At 35.4% G+C, this 16,009-nt stretch overlaps 1 protein-coding gene across 2 annotated transcripts in view; it reads right to left on the bottom strand.

The window, feature by feature from the left end:
* Nucleotides 1-16,009, bottom strand: part of zfat (zinc finger and AT hook domain containing) — a 55,437-nt gene that overhangs the window by 12,787 nt on the left and 26,641 nt on the right. For both annotated transcript variants that reach the window (XM_088601849.1, XM_088601850.1), the window contains exons 8-10: nt 12,100-12,187; nt 7,346-7,495; nt 4,957-5,130 (exon numbers count right to left, since the gene is read on the bottom strand). In XM_088601849.1, coding sequence (XP_088457975.1) covers nt 4,957-5,130; nt 7,346-7,495; nt 12,100-12,187 — 412 coding nt within the window. The remainder of the gene's footprint in view (nt 1-4,956; nt 5,131-7,345; nt 7,496-12,099; nt 12,188-16,009) is intronic.

Here is a 16,009-nt window from a genome sequence, read left to right as displayed (position 1 = left end):
CAATAAGTCTCTAATACACAAATAACAGTTGCTATGTATGTATTAAAACAGGGAAGATGTGACCTGAGAATTTAAGAAGTAAAAGTCTGATAATGTATCAATATGATCAAAGATTAGCCTTTCAATTTTCATAAAACAAAAAGAAACAGCCAGTCAAATCTCTACTGTTTAAGACAATTGTATTAGCAAATCACTTTGAGGATATTACTTTAATTCTGATAATGAACGTCCGACAATGCCAAACACAGAACTATATATCAATCTGCTCTTTCTCACTGGAACTATCGGTAATGAATGTTTGCATGCCACCAAAAGCACTTAAAGTAATTCTTGTACTTTGTTGTATTAAGAAATTATACTAAACTGAAAACCTAAGACGAAAAGTCATGAGGTTTCAGTTTTATATTTCAAGCCAGACTGAAGTCTTACCACACAGTAAAAGCAAATAATATTAGTCTGTCAGCTTTCACCCCTGTCTGCTATTTAACTGGAATAAAAAGCTCAAATACTTGCTTCCTTTTAAATACTATTTCTCACTAATGGAACTTTTTTGCTGTCATTGTGAATTCTACAGCTTTTCAAAAAATCATTAAAGCTTCTTCAGCATTGCGATTTAATCTATCCCACTTGATTTTTTAAGTAAAATAGTTTCCTTACAAAAAAAACTTTTCTGGAATTGGACACCATTCATTTGGAGGTTAATAGATGTAAAGAGATGCTTGCAATCTTCCAGATAATTGCTTTACTCAATTGCAGGTCACACACCTGCCGTTTTCAAAATGTCCTAATAAAGGCCCTCTGATAGACTATGTATCAGCGCTGTTAATATTCCCACGCACTAGTCCAGAAATATCATCATTGTGCCAGTCTTGATCCCATTAGTTTTATGATAATTGGGCACATCCATGAAGAGTGTGGGGGTCAGGAGGGGATCAACTACTCTCATGCACTTGCTAATGGATTTCAAACGCCAAGACCCCAGTCAGCAGTGTGAAGGCAAAGTGCCAGATTTATAAACAGTAACTTTTTTCTTCCCCTGTGTAATAGCTGTAAAGTGAATTCCTGGGTGAGGATAATTGACTGCCAAGAGATAATCTTACACTGTAATATCCCACAGGAATTAGAAGGCAAAGGTACTGCAAAAAGGTACTGTACGTGACAATTGGCTGTCTAGCATCTAGACATGAGCCTTTCTCAATGATAAAGGAGACATCATTTAATCTTATAATACAAAAAATAGAAATTTAAAAGCATGGTCATATGTAAGGGTTAAACATTTGCATTACATTTTATAAAGTGAAGAGATAATTAAGCTTTTTTAGGGGGATAACAATACATTGGACTCAGGTCATGTGATTTCTAAAAAAAACAAATGTGCTCAGTATTTGGTATTTGAGCTGATAAAAAAAAAGCTGATTAAAATCCTGAATTAATAGCCAGGGGATCACATAACTGGTATGCAGGTATAATCTTTGTTTCTGAGAAAATAATAAATCTGACCTATCATCAGAGAAGGATACTTGACTGCAGTAGGCAAAGAAAACACTTCTACCAAAAATGTACAGTACACCATACATGGTGGTAGGCCTTCCTGTTTCATAAGCAACATTAAAGTTGTGTATTTTTAAGTGTTTCTGTGCACCTTCTTTTCAGTTATGTGAATAATAAATAATTCATGCCATTTAAAAAACAAAAATTACAGCTAGAAAGAAAGATGCAACAATGCCCTGCCTCAGAAATGAAGAACATTTGTTTGCCTTTGGTATGAATGAAGGCTGGCTGCCTGCAATAGAAGTGACCCAGATAATGACATTTTCTCATTCAAAATCAGCAGAGTAGTATAGAGCAACCTGGAAATTGTCTCTCTAAGGAATGGACAACGTTCTGAAAGAGAATGGCGATTAAGCAGCCTAGGACTTCACATCCATCTAATCTATCTCTGTAATTGTTTTCCGAGGCTACAGCACAAGAATGTCCAGGAAGGAACAGCACACTGTAGTCTTCCCTAAATACTATTCTAAACTATATACTATATAATACTATAATATTCCCTAAATGCATGCTTGGTGGCTTTTGAGGAGTAACATGGACAAGAGAGAAAGAAATGCAGTCTTCTGTGGGCTAAAGGACATCTAGAGTGGCAGCAGAGAGAGACTGTTGGAGTGTTTTATTCAATAATGAATGCCATTTGCCCTTGGAAGACCTGACAGATGATGCTGTGTGTGGAGACATTGATGGGAAGAAAATAATTTTGAGGTCTTGCCACAGCCAGGCTTTTCTCCTGACCTGAGCCCAATATAACATCTGTGAGATCAACTTACGAATGCCATCAACGTGAGCCAAACACAACCACCCAGCTTGCTACAGCTGCTCAGGAAGAGAGAAAAAGCATCCCACAACAGGGTAGTAACAGGCGGATAAGATCGATTCATAATACAGTAGGTGCAGGATTGTGCTAATGCTCTAGGAAGTAGAACCCAATTTAAGCTGTGAAATGCTTTCACTCACAACAGAAACTGAATTGTTTTTCTTTGTTTCTACTTTTCAGCACAGAATTAACCTATACCTTTTCCTTTACAGCTCACATGCTGCTGTAGTTCCGTCCACAAACATTCATATTTAAAACATTTGATTTTATCCATTAAACCTGAGTTGCATCCGTTTGGTGCGCAGGACAGTTAGATTGTGCTATATGGATCTTTTTTGTTTTCTGAGGAATAGATTGTTTTTGTATTTGACAGAGATTTAAATACAACAAAATACTTCAGCCCAAAATAATATTTTTATTGTTAAAGCATACTAGGGTTACGGTTGATGTATTCTGAATGTATAAAGAAACGAAAGACCAAGGAACTGGACTGGTTCCTCTTCCTGCAATGCTACAAAAAAAGTGGATGCCACTTAAAGGTTTAAATCAATACGAATGCACAGAAAACTACTTGAACAGAGGAATAAAGACAAATGTCTCACAACATATGCTGTCATCAGAGTCAGAATAAGTAATCAATTCCATACAGTTCTAAGTAAGTGAAAAATCAATGATAATTAAATAGACTGAAAAGGGATAAACGTGGGACAAACAACAGACTCTGAGCTACTTGATAGAGAATCTTGATAGCTAATTGTCACATACACATTAATAACATTTTTAGCTTAATAATAAAATACATTTGTATACACAGAAAATGACCATTTTCTTAGTAAAGTACTTTAGTAATGAAGTAAACTTGCATATTGCAATTATACAATATTAATGTAACCTTTGTCAGCTTTGTTCAAAGCATTCTCTGTCCTCTCTGTACTGTTTTCATGTGATTGTATATTTGGAGTCTTTATTGTACTTGCTATTTTTTAACAAAATCTTTACAACAAAAAACACAACTTATTTTTCTCCCCATGTGAATAACGACTAAAACACTGAAAAGTAGCAAAGGTGATAAATTGCACAGCAGTCCAACAAACCTTTTCAATAGCCACTGAACTGGCAGCATTATACTTGACTACAAATGAGGGAAGACGTAAGCGGTACTTCAGGCAAATGTTCACAGTGGACTCTTAATGTCTTGAAATTTACAGAATAAGGAATGTTTTTCTTGTCCTTTTCATTTATCAGGATGAATTGCTTTAGACTAGATGCTGTTGCCAGTATTTAGGGAAGACAGAATAAATTCTCTTTCTGTTGAAACCCCCCTCTGCTCTCTTTCATCTCTCCTTTTTGATCAATTTCAATTTGCTGTCCCAGTGGTTCTAAGAAGAGCATATCTAGCAATATAAATAACTTAGTGGAAAGAAGACTTTTAATGCCAGCAGTGTCTGTCTCTATTACAGCAGGATCTATTGGATCAAGAAGCAAACATATTCCCTGTGGAGACTATTTTCTACCCAATTAGAATTTACCTTCCCCACAGATATGTGGCCTGTCTACCCCAACATGCTCACACAAGACTTAATTCCAGTCCTTTGCCTTTTTAGCATACTATTCCTCCCCAAGACTGTGCTGAATTGCTTTGTGAATGATTGCAATGTTTTGTCCTTTCTGACCTCACTTGGTATATTATTCCACACATTTATTATTCTCTGTGGGAAAAGCTGCCTCCAGGCCTCTAGTGTTTTTTTATTTTAAGAAATGTACTGTATTTCACATCTTCAACACAATTTGTATATTTTAACCTTTTCTCCCTCTTATCATGATGCCTTTTCAATGAAGTGCTCTAGAGCAATTACATATATATATAAAGCAAAAAACCTGCTGCAATATTGGGGACTGAAGATTGTATTTTAAGCCCATGCGTTAAACACACATTTTTATATAGCGTGACTTTCTTTATCATCATTGTAAATCAATACTAAGGATCGGAAAATGGATGTCATTTTAGGTTTACCAAAAAGAGCAAAGAAATGTTTTAATTTGGAAAAAAAAGTGGAACAATGGGATTTTTAGTTTATCTGCAACCATTTATAAAACTTCAGTACAGTACTAGACAGCTTACGAACCATATATAGCCACCTAAAATGACATTTATGTTTTGGGAGCCTGAAATAAATCATTCTAGATTTCATTCTTCAAAATATGCAAGATTTAAACATAAAAAGGGCAGCTTGGTGATGCAGAGGTTAGCAATGCTGCCTTGCAGGGCTGGGACCCTGGGTTCAAATCTGGAACTGGTAGCTCATTTGGCTTCTGGGAAAATTGGCCCTGGTGTGAGCATCACTCCGTATCAGATATAGACATTAGAAAATGGATGGATGGACATTTTAATCCTAGTAAGAGATCTTTCTGTTACTTTAATATAAGTCTGTTGAGCCATCTTAGTTGATGAAGGAGAACGCAGTTATTTTGGGCTTCACAAGACCATTTTACTCTTATTCACCCCTGTGTGATTGAATTAAACGAGACCAGTAGGGAAGACCGTTTTTATTCCAAAAAAGGGCATCTATCCTCTTTCGTAGACTCACCATCAGCTGTGTGCATTAACTTGTGGCTCTTCAGAGTGCATTTGGATTTGAACTTCTTCCCACACATGTCGCACAGGTGTGTTTTCTCGGTGTTGTGTCGGTTCATGTGGGCCTTGAGGTTGCTCTTGCTACGAGTGGCATAATCACAGAGGGAGCACTTGAAGGGTTTCACCCCTAAGAGGAACAAGAGCACAGGCAAGAGTTCAAATACAGCCCTCATAATAGCAATTAACCATGACAATATCTGCCATTTCCATTTAGAAAATGTTCACATACCTACTGTGACTGCAATAGTTTAATATTAATAGATAACAAATATTAATCATTATTTTAAAAAGACATTTATTTCTTACAGCTTTATTCATCTTAAAAGAAACAACAGAAAATCAAGAGAAAAGCTACTGGTGTGAACAGGCCATTTAAACCATCTGTGCTCATTCCCAAGCTGGCTACATTCTTAAATTATGTGGACCTTTTTAAAGGACTAGGTCACTCTATATTTGTACTGTTAGGCTTGTGTGTGTGAGCTTAAAATTAAACAAAGATGCATACGCTGGGGTTTAATTAAGATGTGTAATGTTAAACTCACATACATATTTATTACAGATGATAAAAACAAATCTGTCAAAGCTCGACAGAAAAAAAACCTTTGACACAAATGGAGTATGGTTCTTTCATTTTAAAATGTATTTTTGGTTGAGTTAAGAGAGGGTGCTTTGTTATTACAAACATTTACTTTAGAAATGTTTGTGCATTTCTAAAGTAAACTGCACAAACTGTACTCATCATATCCTAATGAGATTTCTGAGCATTCCAATCCCATACAACAATTACATATAATGAGATTGCATGACACCAACAATATGGAGCCCCTTCAATGTTCTGTCTTTATCACCACTGTTTAATTTGCAATTGTTGCTTAAAATCTGCTTTAGCAAAGGTACATACAATAGAATAGGAGTAAGATTTTGCCCACAAATTCATCAGGTTTTTGGGTTTCCGTATTTTCCTTAATCCACAAAGCAGGAAATTTCACATTTTAAAGTTGTAAACTTGGACCTTATCCCTTGACAATTTTGCACTCTGATTGCAAACTGATTATTTTCAGAAAATGTACACTTTTAACTACTATAATGAGGAAACACATTAATACTACTCTAAACAATGTTTTGCTTGCACCTGAATTTCTCATTGTCATTGTAGCCTCTCTGTCTTAGAACAGACTTCCATCATTGTCTCTAGCCTGAACAATTCCTGATACTAATGTAATTTAAAGCTGACGGAATCTCACACACTAGTGCTCTAATCTCAGTCTCAGCTGAAGGTGAACCTGCTGGAAGCATGGGATGGAATTAGATTGCAAATATGTAACTGGCATGTATAACATGGTACTTTCTGCTTAAGATATTCTTGATGCCTGCAGAGCCCCACTTCAGCCTCGCTTCCAAATATTTTTACTGTTTCCAATCCAAAACTGTTATAGTGATTTTACAGTATGTCATCTTTTTTTTTTTAACCAGCATATGTAATAAAGATGACATACTGTAAGTAAAAGTTTATTCAGAACACACAAAAAGTTGAAGATGGATAATCTATTATAATATATCGTTGCAGACTGTGTCTGAAAACATTTTACAACCTTTCCCATGCCATTTAAGACCTCATGTTATCAGGGTCAAAGAATAGTTTTAAAGGTTAAATGTCATCGGTAGGGAATTTTAAGTCCTGTAGTTATGAAAACTGGTAATTCCAATAAAGTACTAATACTACCCTGACTCTGACTCATATGCTGCCTGGGATACACTGATCTCAATATCAGGGGATATGCTTCACACTTTGTGATTGTCAGCACTAGGTGCTATATTAAAATGACAGGAAGGTGTCTGGATTTGTCACCAATCACTGTACAACACACATTTCTTCACATACACATTCATAAAGAGATTATGTAATTCTCAATACCTCATTCTAATTTTCAAGCAGGTATTCAAATGAACTTAAAACATCAAGGTCATTTTGATTCTCCCCCCAATTAATAATGTCCTTTAGGAAACAACACTGTAGCAATAACTGAATAAACAATGAGCTGATTATGCCAGGTTCAAAGCCCTGTCTCTCAAACTGCTGTTCCTTCACTTTGCTGTCCTGCTTACCCATCAAAACATTTCTACAAATCCATTTTTCGGCTCACACATCAGAAAAAAAACACTTCAGTATGTACAGCACACCGTAGTTTTATTATGCAGAATATCCAGTTTAGGATTAATGGCATTAACTCCTTTGTGACTCCAATATTTTGTAGATTTGGCTAAATTCAAATTACACACTCACTTAAAAGAAGCTGCTGAAATCACTAGTGAAAGACATTTACCAGAAGCACAGTGCCTACCTTCATGGGCCCATATGTGTTGCTGAAGGTCAGAACCATTTCTCATGAAGTAACAGTCACAATAAGGGCACTTGGATGCACGTTTTCCAATTAGCCCCTTCAGCTGCACTCTCCTCCCAAGAATTTCTGAGATTTTGTTCATCGATACATCTGAAGAAGTGAAGAAGGATCTTCCATGATTATGTAGTTAAGCAAATGGTTCTTTGAAATAACCTGATAATATCTAAATAAAGTATAAATTGGTTTTACTAAACAGAAGTCTATTGAAAGCTAAAGAAGTCCATCATTGGTAACAGCTCATATAAATCTCTTACATCTACTGAGGTAAGAGTTGTGTATCTATAGCCAGGATCATTGCATTTTATTACACATTATAAAAAATTAAATAGTCATGCTATAAAATTCAATTTTGAACGGTGCACAAAAATGTTTTAAGGACATTACAAAGGTTTTAGATACAGTATTCCAGAAGATTGATTTTAAAATAAAATAAAAATCACACAAAGTATCTTCCTTCATAATGACAGATCTTAGAGGGAAAACATTTTCTGTACAGCCTCACATCCTCATTCATGTATATATAATTAGATTATTCAGAATACAGTATAATGTCTGTCCCTTGGTCAAGTGCTACTCAGAGGGAAAAGAAAAACAGTGGCACGATGAAAACTGATTCCATGCCTACCCTGCTGTGTTAGTGGCATACAAAGCAAGATTATAATTCTTCTCAAAAGTTTTTTTTTAAAGAAGTTTAAAGCCTTTTTTCCTACCAGGAATCTGAAGCATGAAATTGAGCATTACACTGGATTTAGACGTTTATAATCACTGTTCATCTAGTAATCAAATTTTAACTTCAGGCAGTTTATCCTTTTATTAATCCCAGGAGGTTTTTAAAACTTAATGTAAATGCACTGTAATGCAGACAGGCTTTCTGTGGTGCCAAAACAAATGCAAGATGATAACTAAATAGCCTGACTTTTTACTTCTACTTCTGTTTTGAAATCCCCAGTAATGCCGCTTATAAAAACCCCTTTTGCATCTTTGTCCCATGCAGTTTTACACCATGTATGTTGATAGATTCGGTGCTCCAAAAAACGTGTGATCTGATTGATGCGATGTTTTGACATGTAACTGATTTGAGGTTTCTCCTATTTTAGACTATCATTTTTGCAGATATTTTGTTTTTGTATCTTTAAGTGCTACATATTGTAACGCAACGGGGGCTCAGGCGGGCGCCCTTGCCGCATTAGGTCGGCCCCGCACCGTCGGGGGCTCGAACCCGGGACTCCCACATCACTCAGCAGGGACCCAGCCCGGTGAGCTAAAGAGAGATCTCTCTACAACCCAGTAGCTGTAGTCCTGCTATCACAGGGAAGCCGGCAAGCGTTACAATATATTAAAATGTAAAATGCTTAATGAAGCAGATACTCAATGAAAACACCTTCAATGTTTAGCTTAATTAAATGCTGCAATTTGAATAAATAAAACTCTTCATACTTTGTATAGATTTGATGCCTGTACATTTTGCATTGGAATCACATACTTTACAGCATGTTATGGATCAATAATAGCTTCATTAACACACAGTTAATTGTTTGTCAATAAAAGAGTGAGTCATAATAACACCAGTAAAAAAACTTAAATGAAATCATCCCAGCCATATTATGGTTTAATTACTTACTGTTACAAAAACAGCTGTGCACATCTATTGTATTACAGTTACTATATAATTAATTTACAACAGCAATATATGGTATAATAAGTACCATTTTAAATTAAGATATAGTCTAGAATGAAAAATTAGAGAAAACAATAACATAAATAATATTATACCATAGTTGGATTTGACATGGTGTGTTGTTTCGTGAATAAATGCATAATTATAACTAATCTTAATCATTTGTTCATTTGTTGTATAGAACATTAGTCTTTATTTAAAGCTTTCATGAATTAATGCACTTTAAAAAACGTCAAAAACTTTACTGTACTACAATAATCAAACATTACAGCACACCAGTGCTGCTATACATTAATACTAAAATATGCATTGTATATGATAAAATCTATGGTAAACTCTGACTATGTCTACAAAACATAACAAGCTAAATTAATTATCAAAGGAGGAAAATAAACTTAGTAGAACATCTCCAAATGGTGGTTGTCTAAAGGAATCTGTACAAATGTTGGAGATATGCTTAATTCTTTCATTTTTATTGCATTTTCTTCTAAAAAAAAAACGTTTTGTGACCGAATTTGCATACTCCCTATATTTACAACTTTAAGACAGTGATATATTTCTATAAGGCTTGCAGCAGGGAACATCAAATAGTTTAAACTCTAGTAATGGATCTTTCTGGTTGGTCCCTCTGCTACATTACATTGATTAACTTTCTTAGTTAGCATTCAATGCATCTTGAATAACAATTGCTTTTAGGATAGTCTGTAATAATTTCCTTAGAATATTTAGAAAAGATGCCCTTGGATACATTAGTTTTTTAAAGTTTGCTGTGTGTTGTTCGGGTTCTGTTTTTTTGTTAGTTACAGTGGATGTTTTTCATGTTAGAACTTTCTTTATTCCTCAATGATAATTGCTTAGACTTCAATGAAAATAACTTAGTTCTCCATTCCCCAGAATAACTGTAAATCTTAATCAGCAATCGACTTCTCTAATACCTTCAATTAAGTATTAGTCAGTGTCAATAAAACACAAAGGCGGACTGGTGAGAGGATACAGTCTCTAAGTACTCCACATATACTGCCACGTTTGTGTCTATATTATTGATGCTTCTGAAATTATAGGATATTTCCTTGCAATACTTATTATGTCTATTATGAAAGCTTTGTTTTTGTCCCAAACAAGATTTCTAGGTTTCAGTGGAATAAATGCTAATTTCATTGTCTACCTGGTGAGACAAAGCTTAAACAAGTAAAGTTTTGATCATATGGAAAAAAAAACCTTCAGTTGCACCACAGACAGATCCTGTGTTATTGCCCTCAATCATGCTACTGTAAATCCTACAGAAGTCTATCCTTTGCCCAAGCATACCTTGCAGATATTAACCTATTTCCTATCTTCTTTGATTCTGGAAAGGTTTTGAAAATAGGGCTCCCTGGTAGTTCATTCAGCATGTTGTATGATACAATTATCTTGGATCCCTCCAATCCTGTGCATTCCTAAACAGCTGTGATGAAACTCCAGTAGTGCAAATGTCAGTGACAATAGTGATCTACTGCTCAGTGCTAATGCCCCTCACTGATTAGTCTGCTGGCACTGATAACTTTTGTCAACACTGGCCATGTAATCTCCCTTGATTGCCTCCAATAGGGGTTTTGATGATTCAGTACAAATCTTCAGTAGGACACTTGCAATCTCTTTCTATTGCAGTACATTGCTCTACCACAAAATATGATCTCACATAGTGTTCCACCACAATCTGTATTTCGACTACTACATTTTGAACTCTACGTTTTGTCAAAATAAAGTGAAATATATTGGAACAATAAACTGTAATCCCAACTGTTGTCACAAAAACTATATAAAACAGATTTTACATGCATGCCTGCAAAATCATAAGACACAAACCTACGTGCTTCAGGAGCTCTTGCCAGTTTAATGGTATCAAGACTTACTGTTAGATCCCGAATCAAAATTTTACAAATATGCCTCGGCTACATTATTTTGAAAACCATTCGTTTCTGCAATCCTGAACAATCAGTCACCTGAAAGTCCACTTAGGTAGTAACCTCATCTCCACAGCACAGTGCAAGTCAAGCATCAATTACTAAACATTGCAAAGGACTGACCCTATCTCTATTTTGCAGACGCTCATAATCTTGTGTCTAACCTTTTTATTTCTTGTCTGAGTTAGTGATAAGCTTTACTTAAATGACTGTATTTGTAATTCACAATGAAGTCTTGCAAAATGCAACAGCCTGAATTGTTTCTAAACAGCAACAGCTGCCAAGCAGGTTTTAAACTATATTTAGGTCTATTCTCCCAAATCATCACAGCTTCCACTATACTAGTACTGATTACTGCTTCAATTTCTTGATACTCTGATTTTCTACCTGGCAATACTAGGTTCTTTAAGTCTGGGCTATCCCTAAGAAATACACTTGGCAATCGTCTGCTATTTTTGTTGCACCTGCTACTTTGGATTTCCAATCAGATACTGCTCAAGTTGTTCCTGTTCCATCTCTGCAGAAAATCTAAACTAAAAACACATCTGTTATCACAGATTTTTCATTCTTCTCTCTTGATTGATATCTGCTCTCATGAGCTAAAGTTTTCTAATCAGACGGGCTAGCAACCACGTGTTTTTTTTCTTAATATTCTCTCTTCACGAATTTTGTACCTTTTTTTTTTACAATTAGGTTTTTCTAAATATGTCATTTGCAAGTGTTTGGAAACGAGCCCTTTTATATAATTTGTTAGGATTGTGTAATTTATTTTTATTGCAACAGTAACCTGAAGGAACTATTTAAATTGCAAATCTAACTGTGTCATAGTGTAAGATGACTCACTGTACATATGGTGTACATCATGAAAATACACAAAGAGCTGTTTTTAACTGATTAAATAGACTTAATAGATGTTATGCAAAAAAAATCTTGTAATGTAACTTTTAATTTTGTTTAATAAGAACCACCAACCCACAGAACATACAAGCCCTGTGTGTGGAATTAAGTAAGCAAGCAAAGAAAAGCCCTGCTTCATATTCAGGTGGAAAAGTCAATATGTCTCTGGTTCATACCTGGATGGTAGGTTTTGATGTGAGATTTAATAAGTCGATCCTCAGGAAAGGACTTCTCACACACAGGGCAGACATAACTTCTTTTATCCTGAAAGAGAGTTTGACACGTAAAGTTAATATTGTGTGAAATTAAACTACATAACAAAGATTTCACCAATAAAGTAAGCATCAGTGACTACTACAGATTTAACTGAAAAACTCTTTAAGGAAAAAGAAACAATCAAGTTCACTGTTTAAAATGAAGTTTGTTGGAACTACTTTTATCTAGTTTAAGAAACTGTAAACAGAAAAGTTCCCAAGAAGTTTTGCTTTCCCTATAGACATTACAGATACACACATAACTGCAGCACGGTGGCTCTGTGGCTAAGGATCTGCGCCTGTGGCTGGAAGGTTGCCGGTTCATATCCTGCTGCCAGCAGAGGAATCCTACTCCGTTGGGCCATGGATCAAGGCACTTAACCCCAACTGATCTAGGGGCGCCGTATAAATGGCTGACCCTGCGCTCTGACCCCATGCTTCTCTCCCTGTCTGTCTGTGTGTCTCATGGAGAGCAAGTTGGGGTATACAAAAAGACAAATTCCTAATGCAAGAAATTGTATATGGCCAATAAAGTGATCTTAACTGACTTCTTATTCTTATAACTCTCTCTGTTATTTGGGCACTACAAATTGCAGCCTATCTGCTAGGTACAAGAATTTACCAAGTATGCAAGTCAATGGCATTAGGAAAACGAATGATCCATGACAAAATTAGAAATTATGGTAACTGATCTTCACCTCAAATCAGTCAATGTGCTTTGTGTCAACAATGACTGTGCAGAGAAGGAATGCATCCCTGTCCAAGTTAATACTTCTACCAATATACTGTGAAATCTTTAAATTTGTTCTGTACACAGGATCCAGCCTTCAAAAGCAAAATCATAATGTACTTGGATAACCTTCTCAACTGGATATTTGCTAATCTCTTGCTAGCTAGTAATATTCTCCAGACATCTGTCGGCACAATGTTTTGCTCAATTATTGTGGCACTCTTAGCATGTTTGGACTCTTAAACCTTGGAGTATGATTGAGGCCGGTTTCTTTCCCAGGACTATACCATAGACAGGCCCATAACCATTTTTCAGCCTTCTGTGAGTATTCATATCTTTCTAGCTTACCTTGGCAGGAATTTAATCACAGTTCTCTGCTCAAAAACAAGTTTAATGCATGCTGCCATCCTGACTGAAAAACAAACCAACAACAGCACTTCCATTTCTCATCTTCTGGTGCTATCCAAATTGCAACATAGTTTTTCGCGTTGCACTGACTGAATATTTCATTTTAGATAATAAAACTACAGACACATTCCAATCGATGCTAGTACCAAAAGAGAATAAAATGATGTCATTCTCTAATGTTATAAGATTTATAGGCAATAACTCTTAAATATGAACAGTCTGCAAACACAGTTTCATTATGCTGAAGTGCAAAACAGCATCATTCATACCACAGATAAATCTTCATGGAAAGAAAACTCCAAAGGTCAATTACAAGAAGATTAAATAACCAAAGGTTGTCCTTTTTTGAGGTCACAAAACTGCAGATATGAAATGGACCAAGCTAAATTCATCTTTAAATTCATCCAACCATTTTCTAACCGCTTCTTCAAATTCAGGGTCGTGGGGAAGCCGGAACCTTTCCTGGCAAGCAACAGGCACAAGTAAGATACATCCTGCCCAGGACACCAGTCCATCGGAAGCCAGACACTGACATTCATACTTAGGGCCAGTTTTCCCAGAAACCAACTAACCTACCAGTATGTTTTTGGGCTGTGGGAGGAAACCCACATGAACACAGGGAGAACCACTCTATGCTAACCACTGCGCCCGGAAAAGTATTCAGACCTTTTCTTTTGGTGTCTGATTTTGTGACATTACAAATTGATACAAACTCTTTAACGTTTTACACAAAAACTAAGGGCTCAAAATGAATGAGCAAATAAGAAATAAGGGAAAAAATGTGATTATGTTGATTGTGTAAGCATTGTAACCCAAGAACTCTATTTGGTAGAGTTATCTTTGGCAGCGATTGTAGCTACAATATATGTGCATAGTATCTACCAACTTTGCATCCCGACAAGGTGTAGGTTTTAACAATTCTTCTTTGCAGATTTGCTCAAGCTCTCTCTAGTTACTTGGAGTATAATTATAAAAATCAGTTTACAAGTATTTTCCTAGGTGCTCAATAGGACTAAATTCAAGACTTTGAATGGGCCACTCTCAAGGACATTCCTTGTCCTGCTGAAAGGTGAATTTGCACCCTAGTTTTTAGACTGATACAAACTAAAACAGGTTTCTTGTCTGTACTTTGCTCTGTGCATTTATTAAATCAATCTAGTTCCTGCTGAGGAAAAGCTTGATGGCAAGAATAGTGTTGACTAGGAGATGCTCTTTTTGGGATATTCTGCTTTTTAATTATACTAAAAAGTCTAAATTGTATGTTGTCTGATCACAAAACCTATTTGCCATATGTTTGCAAACATGCTTGTATCACTTAAATTGTTTGTTGGAAACTATATTTGCGATGGATTTGTCACTCTAAAATATATGCTAGTTTTGCAAACTATTTTGGATGTTGTTTATTGTTGCACATTTTCTCCCATCTCTGCCACTTAATTCTGTAACTCTTTCAAAGGTGCCACTGGCTTCACAGTGCCATTCCTTACCAGTTTCTACCTTTCCTTGTTGCTCAGTTAACAGTGAGTACCAGTCATATCTAGTCGGTATCTGGGTGGTATAATTCATCTTGATTCACCTTCCACTTCCTGATAAATGAGTAAAAAAGTAATTACAGGGATGTTCAAAGATTTGGATATTTCTGCACTCTTCTCCTAATCTTTCATTTTCAATGCATTTATCCTTTCCATGCTCTGGATGCATTGTAGTCTTCCTGGCTGAGTTTTTGCTTGAAATTCACTACCTGAACATAAAACCTCAAAGAAAAGAGGTGTTTTCAGATAGAAATCATAATAGAAATTGATTATTGCACAGAGAGGCTACTTAACTGTGTGGCTCTTTAAGTCATTTTGTCCAAAAACATTAAAAATTAGGTTTGCCACAACAAAGGATTTAAATACTAATTTAAATAATGCAATCATGACATTTCCATTTTTCTTTTGGAATAATTATTATTTGTGAATATAACAAATATTAATTTCTACTTCAAAGTGTCATGACTGAGAGCTTCCAAGCAACTGTATGAACTGTGCAAGGGTCTTAAAACTTTCACAAGCCATTATATTAAGCTCAACTAAAAATGAATAAAAAATGACTAGCTCAAAAAAAAAAGTAAAAGGTATTTGCAAGTTGAATGTTCTCCAATTATGAGTTCACCAAAAAAACTGTTGTAGATACCACTATAAACATATTCTTTAATATAATATAAATGGAGTATTTTTTTTTCTGGTAGAGCACTACAGAATACAACTCATTATTTTTAATGAGAAGACAGCTGTATATTTTGAGTGTGCTTGCAGCTAGGGAAACATTTCTTCCTTCCACTGAAAGGCATCAAAGCCAGGCAACAGGACCATGGTTTCCATAAATGTTGCATATGTTCACTAAAAAATAAAGGACATCTGCATCATAAAGTCTAATTTTGATTTTCATACAAGAAAAAAAATACTATTTTCATTAAGCCATATTTCCTATTTCAAAGTCGTATTTCCCCCTGCATCTTCACATGAACTGCTCTGAGTGTAGTATTAACATTTTTTTCTTCTGCAATCCATTACAGACTAAACTGTAAAAAAAAAAAACTGTACTGAATATGTGCAAGAGAAAATGTGACAACCAAAAGTAAACATGACACACAAAAGTAAAGCTGACAAAACTGAAGAACTGTTAGCAATAAAATCTGAATATCACACATTC

This window comes from Lepisosteus platostomus, chromosome 12 (assembly GCF_059453375.1).
Source record: "Lepisosteus platostomus isolate fLepPlt1 chromosome 12, fLepPlt1.hap1, whole genome shotgun sequence".
NCBI classification, from domain to species: Eukaryota; Metazoa; Chordata; class Actinopteri; order Semionotiformes; family Lepisosteidae; genus Lepisosteus; species Lepisosteus platostomus.
This window is presented reverse-complemented; position numbering and strand designations above follow the sequence as displayed.